The following is a 12,488-nucleotide window of genomic DNA, read 5'->3' on the forward strand; positions in this document are numbered from 1 at the left end:
TACATCCAACAGTAAGTGAACGCATCACCATTCAAAGTCACTTCAATACATCCAACAGTAAGTGAACGCATCACCATTCAAAGTCACTTTAATACATACAACAGTAATTCAACATATTATTGTTCAAAGTTACTGTTTACATACATTCCCCATCTATATATCTAAGACAAGCATCTGGAGTAAGATCAATTCCAATTTCTTCCTGCATTATTCAGTAGACCCACTAAAGACAGCATATTTTGGACATAACTTTGGACATAACTCATTGATCCCTGATGGGGTGAACCAGGGGATAACTGCAGTGAAGCCTAAACTACAGACCTTGACTTTGGCTGGCCTCCTGTCAGTGCTTTAATAAGATGCCTAGCGACACACTAAGTCACAGGCTCTGCCAGGACACTGGTGCCATGTGCCAGCATTGCCCGGAACCACAGAGGAGTGTTAGGGGAGTGTGTCTGACCTCTCCAACAGAGCGAAGGAGGGACTGGCATCTGCTTTAATAAGGCTGCCCACTCTTCATTCACCATGTCACCCCCCCACTCCCCAATCTGTGGAATGGGCACTAGCACGGGAGGAGAGGTGGCAAAGGTAACAGCTGGCTGCAGCCATGGCGGCTTGGCCGTGGCATGACCACAGCTTTATTAGTGGTGTCCAGGACACCAGCTGATCCTCTCCCAGGGTCCCTGTCACACTGATGTCTTCATCACTAAGCTGAGCAGACAGGCCAGGCCTGCTAGCCAGTGGAGGTGACAACAAATCCAATTACCTCCCTTCCATGGTGCCCGGGCCAGACTTGGGGGGGAATGGGACAGTGGAGGATGTTGCTAGGATAGAGGATGAGGGACATGCAATACAGGACGGTAGGACAAGAGAAGCTATTCTGACACCTGACCGATGGAGAGACGTTCATTTTTGGCCCCCAGATGATAAATCTGTGTAGCGCGAATTGCTTGTAGCAGATTTCATAATTAATACCTAAATATATATATTGATAACTGATAACTCAAAAGAATGTATTATAAATACATGAATGGTACAAAGGTGAAGGAGAGTGATGGGGCTCAACGACTATCAGAAACCATACGTTTTATAACAGAATGTAATACCTTGAGGCACCACCATCATAAAGAGAGATTGATAGTCATAATTAATGCAGTCTCATCATTTGAAGGCTGCTATGGAGTTGTGGCCCAGTGTACAGGGACCTGATGCTTCATACACACACAAACCACAGGAGCAAGTTCTTTATAAATGAAAAGTGTATTGAACTAATAACTACAAAACTAAACTATTAAAACAGAAATGATGAATAAATTAGTACAACAATTCATCAGATAAATGCAACGATTAACAATTTGTGAATGAAAGCGGACCACGTGTGACCAGGTAGAAACAGCGACTGATATCTTTGTTACAGGTTTACACATTAAACTGAACTGTAATAGATTAATGCACCGTTCAATAGTTGAGAGTTTAAGAAGACCAAAGATTGTGAAGCAATTCAAATATTAATTCCAATTTTAGGGAGATCGTAGTTTTGGTCTGAATCAAGCATTTAATCCCTAAACTAACTCTGGGTCACTGTGACGGACCTGCTGCATGACAAACAGAGTGATGGCTGAGTGTCTGTGGATCTGCATTATGTCTGGTGTATAAAATGTCTGTGTCCTCACCGCACTGCATTTTTATGAACTATGATATTCTGGTCATGGGTCACATCTCTCGCCAGCGTCCAGGCACCAGCGCCATCTCACATAGAACTACATTTACATGCTGCAACTATTAATTATCTTTTTTTTTTTTTGCTGTGGCGGAAAAAAAACACTAATGTGTGGCACACACACCATCACCTCACTTACAGTAGTGGCTCCGTCTCACACACATGCTTAAGGAAGCTGCATCGTACAGAACGTTTTCTTCATAGCATCTGCAATATATATGTTGCATCGTACAGCCATGAATTTATTCTGACTCTGATTGACTAATATAGATTTTACAATATTCTAGAGAACTCTATTAACTAACAAATGCATTACATTTGAATATTCTGAAAGTCACTAGTACTACTACAAAAAAACACTTCCCTACTTAAAGAGCCATGAGGTGAGGACCCAGAGCACAGACAGCGCGGTTCGACCATGGCCTTGTACGTGCCCAAACATGTCTCCCCCATTAGGTCCTTCATTTATTTCTTTACCAAGCAGGGGGGATGTGGGAGCTGAACAACACAAACCCAATGAGCTGACACAGGCCTGGTTTTCAAACCCTGCTTTTAAACATTAACTCAATTAAATCTCCATATACAAATTGGTTCCTATGATGGTCTGGGACGGAACATGTTGAGTGCTGAGGATCGCAGGCCAGTATTGATCTGCAGTCGGCACAGCTGTGCCCTTTGTGGATTGAGGTGAAGGAGAGGGAAAACTTATCTGGCAGCGAGGAGGAAGGGAGGGCCTTGAATGGAGAGAGAAGCAAAAGGAGGATATTCGCCAAAGCAGAACGTTTTCTCTCACTCCGTCAGTCTCCTCTTTCCACCAGAACCCTCCTCATCGTCCACAGAGCTTAAGTGTCGGGAGTTTCGCCTTCAATTGGTGACTTTGGTGCCCAACCGAAGAAGATCATTCACCACTTCCTCTCCTGACATCCCCCCAGACAGGGATGGGATGATCGACCCATGAGTGCAAAAAGAGAAGGGTACTGGGAGGGTTGTGCGTATGCTGAGAGTTGGAGGGTTCTCACTTTTGAAGGTGGTTGAAGTCTTGCCAAGATATTTCATATTCATAGTTAAATATTCAGCGCGCATGGTGGACAGGGGCAATTTCTGCAGTCAGCCCGCCATTCAAAAGTGAAAGGGATGTGGCTTGTGGATGAAGGGAGCGAGAGAGATAGACACGCATGGGGCTTCATGGTAGTCAGATGAGAGGCTGCCAGCTGCTGATGGGTGACTGTTTGAGCGTGGCGCCTCAGGACATGCCCGTTGAAAGGCGATGCGATCCGATACCCCCACTTATGCGGGGCTTATATACATATGCCCCCTTATGCAGAGGAGGCCCATATCAATTGCAGAACTTTCCGTGTTTTGGTCATTATGCCAAGTTGTTTGAGCGAGCGTCTTGAATGTCTGAATGGGGAATGTGGATTTACTGGGCTATGACCACTGAGAAAAGCCTCCTCTGCATAAAACCACCTTGTGGCTCCTCAAAAATGTTGTATGGCACTGTGTGGTGTGTGTCTGCAGAGCAACTTAGTTTCAACACTAAACATGTACATTTGGTGCAGGCCTATGTCGGATGGGCTATATAATAAACAATATTACAATTCAGTATTATACAAACAAGGACTATATCTTGTGAAGTGGGAGTAGGCCTGACGGAGGTAAAAGTGTCCGTTCAGCCTCTTTACATATACATGTTTCCTCTCTCTCTTTTTGTCCAGGTTTAAAGATATGCAGTGTATGTCTCTGGCATTTTTAGCTCAAGCACAATACAATGGAGGTGAATTTACTGAAAATAGTTTAAATGAAAACTGTTCTCAGCCAGATCTGTGGTATATTATCACAGGGGCATTGTTTCTGGAAAGAGAATTTGCTGTTATATTTTTAATGTCATTTTTGAAATGTAATGTGTCAATGGTGTGAGCACCACAAATGAAATTATGTTAACCTCCATTGTATTGGGGTGAAGACAGAATCCAAGAGATAAAAAAGATAATGTAGGACAAAACTATGAGCATAGCTAGATAGAGGTAATGATAAGTGATGCTTTCTTTCTATATCCTGTAGCTATATGGCTATATGTATCTTAGGTGAACCGACCCTTTATTGAAGCATGAGTGTTAAACCAGTGTTTCAGTCTACACCCATCAGAGCTCATTAACACTTTGGACATAAAGGGCTGCCCTAAAGGCGGGGGGAGTGGGGGCTAGACACATTAACATGAACAATTGTACAATGTCATTTAAGCGTCCTTTGATGTCCTTGTGCAGTAACTTGGGAGCGTGGAGCAGCTTCAGTGGATTCTCTGAACAAGCACATACACAATGTATATGTAACGTTTTGTAACTTTAAAGCTACTCGAGGGGAAAATTGAGGGACAATCATGTTTAAAGAGGTTTCCAATCAACACTTGTTAACACTGTGGTAATTGTGGATATGCAAAAATTCTGTTACAGTTTGACTATAACAATATTAACGTGTGTGTTTCCTTGTGTGTTTCCTCCTGACTGACTAATAAGAGGATCAAAAACACATCCCCTCTTCCTGTGATAGTGCTGGTCACACCTCTTGGTTTGTAAGAGTGGGAGTGATTAAAAATGACAAGGAGACATGAGTGTTGTTGATCAAAGAGCTCCACCTCGCTCCGTATCAGAACCAGCCGGTCCACAGGGTGAACCAGGGCGGGAAGGGAATCCGTTCCCCTCCGGCCCCGATCCAGACCCCGAAATGCCTCCCCCCCCTTTCCCCTTCCCCTGACTACACGTCCAAGTGATTACACGACACCCCCCCAACCCCTCACTCACACACAAACACACACACACAGGCGCACACACACACGCTCAGAGGGGCTAATTAAGGCTTTAATATGCAAATGAGAGCCGCAGTAAATTACACAGCTGGCAAATATGCCTGTTTTTGCCTGAAAATACATCAGGAGTGCAGCGAGGAGTGTGTTGCTGCTGTTGTTGTTGTGTTTGCAGAGAGACAGGGGATTGGCCCCCACCCTACAAACCCCCATCAACTCCCCCTAAGCAACCCAAGCCATCCTCATCTGCTGGAGTGACTCATCCAGCTTTGTCCCTTTCAGAGGTATCAGGAGGAAAAGTCGACTCTCTGCCCAAGTATTGTTGCAATTTAGTGACACCACAGGAGTTGTGTGGCTTTGAAAATCAATCTTCTGTAGTCTGAGAATATGAAGCTCATGTTAACTAGTAAGGTCCAGCTTTGATGTGAAACCAGACTCTCTGGGAAACCTGACGTGATACTTGTATTCTTTCTTTGGGACACTGTAGTCAGAATCAGACTCAGAAATCCTTTATTAGTTTACAGCAAAAGAACAAGAAAGTAAATTGGCAAGTACACAATCATTAAACAGAGTAAACGTAGTATAAGTTCAAAGTGGTTGATACAAAGTTGTAAAAGTGAATATTGCACATGGCAGTGTCTGCTTCTGTTGAAATGTTTTACACTAAAGGGTCAGTCTCCCAGTACAAATGACTGTTATCTATCCATGCAGGTGGTTTAAGTGTTTGGCATATATGACTGAGGTTTCTGTTCCAATACAATAGAAGTGAATACAATTTTGTTTGTGGGGCTCAAAGCCTTGAAACATTACATAAAAAAAGAAACGGGCATCTTGGTTTCTCTGGATAATCGACAGTTTTCAGAGCGACTATTCCTTCAGTATAAAGTAATCAGAGTCTGGAAAATGTGTGGTTTTACAAACCTGGAGGCAACACTGGTAAAAAAACATTGCAAATCATGCAGGTAGTGTTGTATATTTAACCAGATTCAGAATGTACTAATAACAATTATATTCCTGTCAGTGTTGAGAAGGTTCACTGGAGCATTTACACAGATAATAAAACTGAACAGTTCAAAACAATTTAAAATGTGTTTTTACTCTACTTTTGGCATCTTCTTTGAGAGGGAGCTGGGCCTTGGACTCATGACCTCAGCACTTCTAAAATCCAGGCTGTGGCCCTGAGAGTGATCCCTGTAAAAGGGGTTCAAAGTAAATTCTATGGATTATCCAGAATCACAGGTTCAGTGTTTATGGACTTTTGAATTTATTAAAAGTAATTCCTCCATCCGGAAATTCCATCCTTTTCCATGATCTGACTTCAATGATGATGATACTAATAATGATACAGTTTGCCTTAACTACGGTTATCGATTAACAACAGGATCACCATCCCATCTGCCTCTTGGTCATACATTTGGGCTGAAATACTGGAATTTTTAAGTCAATGAAAACTTATAACTTCTGTATCTCTTCCTAATTTCTGTTAAAGGTGAATGTCTTGTGTTCTCAGAAATGGGCTGCTCTCTGGTGAATCCCTTGGTTAAATAGTTTTTAAAAAAAAACAGCTCTCTGAACTACTGAGCTGTATTGTATGGTGTGGTGTGGTTCCAGTAGGTGACTGACTGATCCGGGAGCAGAGTGAACCCTGGTCCCCCCCTGCTCGGAGCCGCTCCCCGCTGCCCTCTGAGGCGTTGCTGGGAGCTTTGTTCTGCCTGGTTGCTGTTGTCTGCCTACGTATTCTGTTCCCCAGAGCACCAGTGTCATCATGATGCAACTGAAACCTGAGTGCAGACTACATGCATGGTCAGGCCGTCCTGTCACCTAGCCACCCTACTGGGACTGACCGTGACAGGAAGGGTGCCCGAAAACATACCCAGAGACCTCTTTGTTTCACGCTGTTCCTAAAATAAGACTCCACACTCCTTCAATTGGTGGCCTCTGTGCCGCACATTTCCCACAGCAATCTCTCCACAGACCAATACAAACACATGTATCTTTTCTCAGATGTCACTCCTGTACCGCTCACATTCATGGCAATGTGATCTTAAGCCAGCAAACTAAACTGAGGCGTGAACAGTCTGGGTTGTTGGGAGAAATAAAGAATAGCAACAGCAGATTGTGATTAACCAATACCAGAGATGTACAGCAGTACTGAAGAGTAAACATAACTAAACAATATTTAAAGAGAAGCGCTGCATCCATGTTGGGGGCTGACAATAGCCTTTGAAGTTATGGTATGGATTTTTCTTTGGTCTGATTTGATAAAAGAAAGCTTCATTGTATTTTAACCGTAATGTTGCTATATTGCTAATTGTCATTATTTGTATGCAGTAGTTTTTTTTCTGCTGTTTCTCAACCATAGTTAAACATGGCTAAGAGTCAGACGAGCAGCTCTGTGAGCTGTACTTAGCTAAATGCCAACATACTCAGTTGACAATGTCAACAGTTTATTTATCCAGGTCGTCTGTGCAAGCAGCTTCTTCTGAGCCCTATTTACGTTTAGTGTTAGGCAGCGCCCTCTAGTGGTTGTAATGATTCTGACGGGAGCAAAGGTGACCCAATATAAAGAGCAACAAAGTCTGTGCAGAGCGGAGAGTAGGGTGGACGGATCAGTAAACACAGGACAAAAGTCCACATTGACTTATTATAACTTATCTTAAGTTAATTAGCATAATTTAGGCTACGTACAAAAGTCTTGTATGTAAACTAAGTTACGTAACAAACATGTTAAACAGTTTATTCCACTTTTCTTTTGTTATTCTTAATTTATTTAGCTGTAAACCAGATTTTCACTACATAATTATTATAATTCATGATAACGATATTATTGCGCTATATATAGAGAATTTGAAAAATAAATAAAAATAATGCTATTTTGTCTTTTGACGGTTGATTGTGATTTTGGATGAAACAGAGTGAGGAACGTGGTTTAAAGGCATCAAAGTCAAGCACTTTGAGCAGAAAGGTGTCTGACACACTCAGTTGCCACTTTATTAGGTACACTTTTACAATCTAATGTAATGTCATAGAGGTGTTTATTTAATTCTATGTTTTAGCATTGAGGTCATAGTTAGTGATGTGTTTTACTGGATTGCATTTTGTTCAGAGGTGTTTCTAATATTCTGGCCCCTCATGTATGTTACGAGAAGCACACACACATAGAAACAACTCTTCATATAGTGAAATATAAAACCCAAAATACTTTGTTGTCCTTTTGTTTTCCTGTCAAATAACCCCAACTGCTCCTGTCACCCCCCCTCCACTGGACCACTAAAACAAACTACTGAACCTCCTTCCTGCTGCCTCTCCCTCCTGCAAGCACACACACACACACACACACACACACACACACACACACACACACACACACACACACACACACACACACACACACACACACACACCCTCACTCCATGCTGCTGTAATTATCACTCAGTGAGACAATCTCTAACAGCTACACCTTGCTGACATGCAACATTCAGGAGAGGACACTCCAGTTATCACTGAACTCCTCGGCTGTAGAACAGCTGACAGGATGCTCACGTTGGCTAAATCCAAAGCCAAATATTTAAGCATCAAACAGGTAAACAGGCTGCCGAGGCTCCCTCGTCCAACTCACGATTAAGAGAGCACTGGGCAGGGGAAGTTTAGTGCACTAGTCGGGTTAACGGAGTCCCCTGATAACGATGTATAAACAGCTCTACCTTGCAGTGGCTACAGAGAGAACTTGCCCCTCAGAAAAGACTGCTTTCCACCAGGGTGCATGAATATTTTAGATGGGTAAATAATTAATAATTAACAGCTAACAGGCCAGTGATCAAATGGAGCAGCATGGCAACAGACATGAAAAATCTGACTCTTGTAAACAAAGACAGGACCCAGATTTCCTCCCCTCTTGCCACCTTCTTTTCTCCCCTTTAAATATGCGCATCTTCAATCGCCCCCCGCATCGTCGTCAAACCACACACATACAAAAGGCACATGTATGAACACACAAACTCCATATCAGCGACTCTGTCAGACACACAAAGTGCTGCCATAACCCCTCCATCACTCACTGACATTCATACCCACACTTATTTTCTTTCAGAAGAATGAAATTTTTACGTTTTCCTTGGCGACCCAGGGAATGTGACTGAGCGAGAACACTTGATCTGGCCACCCGCTGTTTTCTGATGGAAAGATTTGCTTTTTAATACAATCGTCACTCCTCCCACCTGGATATGCCACGCCAAGACAAATCCCAGCTGTGTGACTCCAAAACCTGACAGAGCTTAAAAATTCCCTTATTACCATTCCCTTAAAATATCCAGCCACACTAACTCCCAACAATGGTGAAAATGCTAATCACGTCTCTCGGCGGCTTAGAGGAGCATGAAAACAGAGCCGCCAATATGGAGGCTTTGGTGCATGTGCAAAAGTGAGGAAGAAGAAGAAGACGAAGAAGACGAAGAAGAAGAAGTCCCAGCTTTAATGACACACATTCACAGAAGCGTCATGGCTCTTAAAAGCTGCTTCTCAAAAATCTGGCGCATCTTGCCGCTTGACTTTAGCCAGAGGAGACATTTCATAAAATCAGACTTAATCGTGTAAACAACACGCAGACAAACAGAAAACCACTGCAAACAAAAATAAAACAACTTTGGAAGCTGTGCACGGATTGCCTTCAGAGTTAATTTTAAAGTAAGCATTCCGTTCCTTGGAGATTTTAATTAATGCTTTAATATGCAAATAAGTTAGCAGAGATAAAATCATGACAAACAGATGGCAAGTGTGGGTAATTATTTTGTGAATCCAGCAGGGGCATGTATTAAAGTTATGGCATCGTTTTCCTCAGGCCTCTGCAGCCACGGATGGTAGAGGGGGAAAAACAAGCACCACTGATGAACTGAGACACAAATGACTTACTTGTGTCTCCAAATGACAAATATGACCACAGTCTGAATATATCACAAAAGACAAGACGTTAATGGTAAGTAATCCTCAGTCACCAGTAGCCTTTCGTCCTAAATTAGGAAGGGGCATTTAAATGAAAGCACCAATAGTCATTTAAATTCCTGCAGAGCTGAAACACAACGTGCATCACTTTGAGAGCGCCACCACCCTGTACCGTTTACACCAGGCAGGGTGGAGGTCAATAAACAACCCAAATCACAAATCATAACACCAGGTAATGTTTTTATGCCTAAAATAATCCTGTTGACAAAACAATCTCACCACAAGGTCTAATTAGTACAATAACTGTTGCAGGGTTTTCAATCAACTCACATGCAGCAGATGGAGTTGTCATGGATGTCATGTGATAGTGCTTTAAGGACTTCCCCTCCATGCAGGTTCAAAAGTTGAGATTGGGTGCTCTATCTCACAGCTGGCACAAAGTATCGCACAGATTGACAAAGTTTTCATTTTCACGTGCAGCGCCCACGTTGTGTAAGTAGAAAATGTATTTGCGCCAATCTATGCGTCGATTGGTCTTAAAATGATGTGTGAGCAGACACATTCTATCTTGAGGCAGCCATTGACCAGACTCTCAGGCATACTGTACCGCTCCACCTGCAGCAAGCTCTCAGCGCTCCTAACGGACAGAGAGATCATGGGCAGCAACAGAGACGCCACGGACATGTCATAAACAGCACATATCCTCCTCTCTTCTATCAAAATGTGTCATGATAATTCTACGAGTGCTGTTTTATGGCTCGTGTGGACGATGCACACACCCTTCTGTCTGCGCTCAGCGTCTCCTCATCCCTCAGTGTGTGCGAGTGTAGACGTAGGCTACTTCAAAGCGCCCACCCCCGAAAAGGCGGGATTTGAGGCTGATGTCTCCGCAGATTGGAAAGTTGGAGAATTTGAAAGCAGTACAATATTTATCAAAACATGTTTATCATATTTTGTGTTTATTATAATGATACATTTTTGAGGGGCACAAAAGCTCATTTGGACCCGCCGCCGGCACCCGTTAGATAAATATCGGTGCATTCGATCATATGCGGTCAAATGGAGATGTTGGTGGAACAGAGGGAGACGGTGGAGGCAGAGGGTCCACCGGACAAGGAGCACAATCATCCATTTTGAAAACAACATGTTGCCATGGCTCCGGAGATAGAATGGGTTCCCCACTAATTGTAGGGTTTGCAGGATTCTCCTGTCCACACATTGTGTGTTCACAAGCACTAGTGTGCCGCTGCTCTTTCCAAGTTTTCCTACTTTGGTCACTGTGTCCTCTGTAGCTTGATCATCTTATTGTTAACCGTAACAGAAGATAGCGTGTCTAAGATCATGGAACTAACCAGGACCCAACATTACACCTCTGTCTACATCATGGTATAAAGGCTAACATTGTCTGAGAACATGCCAGATTCGAACAATCATTTACAATCCAGTGAAACAGCTGCTAAAGATATCGTGGCAATGATAGCTACCTGCTCCTGTGGGGGGATGTGGTCCAAATCCAGGCTAGCAAGAGAACGGTTGATCCTCAGGGCCAGACACAAGGCCATCAGGCCTCCAACTTTCACCTCATTCTGACGGAGGTCGAGCCGCTGAATCTGACGACTCTCTGCAAGGAACTCTGCCAACGCCACAGCACCTTCCCAAAAGAAACATTGAAAAGTTACTAGTTGCAGAGCTAAACTTAGGTCTTGAAAACCTCTCTTGGCTAGCTACCCTAAATAACATACTTTGTCTAGACTGCAGTCTTTAGCCCAGGTATGACATATTTTACCCTCTAAATCTTTCACTGTGCTTTGGTTTAAAGCTCACTAAACCAGAACATCTATGGCTCGGCTTCAGGCACTACAGCATTTGTGGAAATAAAAAGTAAAGCTATGGATGAAACACCTCAACAGGCTTTAGTTTCACTGATCCAAATGAACAGTTTAAAAACATAAAATTGATCTTTTCTATTTAGAGCTAAACAGATTAGTTCATTGATTGATTAGTTATTGACAGAAGATAATTGGCGTAATATTGGATTAATCGATCCAAATAAATGATCACTCAATATCTATTTTGACTGTTGGTTAGACAAACAAGCTTTTTCAAAATGTCTTATTATGTCTTATCTAATTTGACTTAAAAAAGAACAAAGAATGAAGAAAACAAACAGCACATCATTGTTAGTTGTGTACCTGTCGCTATTTAAAAGTAACCAGCAAGGCCTTCTCTGCTGGCCTAAACATCATCAGAATATACATTTCATTTTTATATATGTTTCCACAAATATGTATTAAATTATTCCCCATAGTCTATTCTCTATTCTCTATTCATTTCATAGCTTTCCTCTTGGTTGCGCTGCTTCCAGCCTCAGATCGAGATTTGGAGGTCTGGCCTTTATGTTAGAGCTTTTATCCAATCATATTTCAGCCACAATGTGTTGCCAGGGTCCAAGAAATCTGCCCTTAGGCCTTCAGAATCAACACTGCAGGCGCTTAAAGTGAACGGAGACAAAACTGTGGCGTTAACCAATCAGATTTCTAGTTGGGGACACCGGGGCCAGCTAGCAAGCATACGATAACGTCAGCACGTCCACGTCTTTTGATTGGATACGCACTATTGAGAGGCAGAGCTATGCAGAGCTAGCAAACTTTAAACGAGCTAATTTTTGTAGATTTCTACAAGCTGTTCTTTTTCAACCCACAATGGCTGAAGGAGGAGAAGAGATCGATTTGGTCGCAGATATAACTACAACGCCATTTTCAAGACGAACCTGTCAAGAAAAGATAGACATTGTGAGTAGAGAACGGCCAACTCCGACGCTAGCGAGCCTATCACAGCTGGGAAAAGGGTTTGTTCGCCACTTACAAATCACTAACTACGAGCGGTACCCCCCCCGGCTCACAGCCTCCGAGAGGCACTGCACATTGTACTGCTGGGAATGACTGCTATTTACAACTAAATGTTTCGGTGTAATAATTCAGGTAGGACTGTGTAGGACATCACTGAAGGCCTAGGTGTGAAATGCACGGC

General features: G+C 42.8%; 1 protein-coding gene across 1 annotated transcript in view; it reads right to left on the minus strand.

Annotated features, from left to right (window-relative positions):
- LOC115027757 (protein phosphatase 1 regulatory subunit 37) overlaps positions 1 to 12,488 on the minus strand; it is a 42,252-nt gene that overhangs the window by 3,538 nt on the left and 26,226 nt on the right. Inside the window, exon 10 of the mRNA XM_029461242.1 lies at positions 10,943 to 11,109. Within this exon, the coding sequence (XP_029317102.1) occupies positions 10,943 to 11,109 (167 nt within the window). The remainder of the gene's footprint in view (positions 1 to 10,942; positions 11,110 to 12,488) is intronic.

This window comes from Cottoperca gobio, chromosome 22 (genome assembly GCF_900634415.1).
Source record: "Cottoperca gobio chromosome 22, fCotGob3.1, whole genome shotgun sequence".
NCBI lineage: Eukaryota > Metazoa > Chordata > Actinopteri > Perciformes > Bovichtidae > Cottoperca > Cottoperca gobio.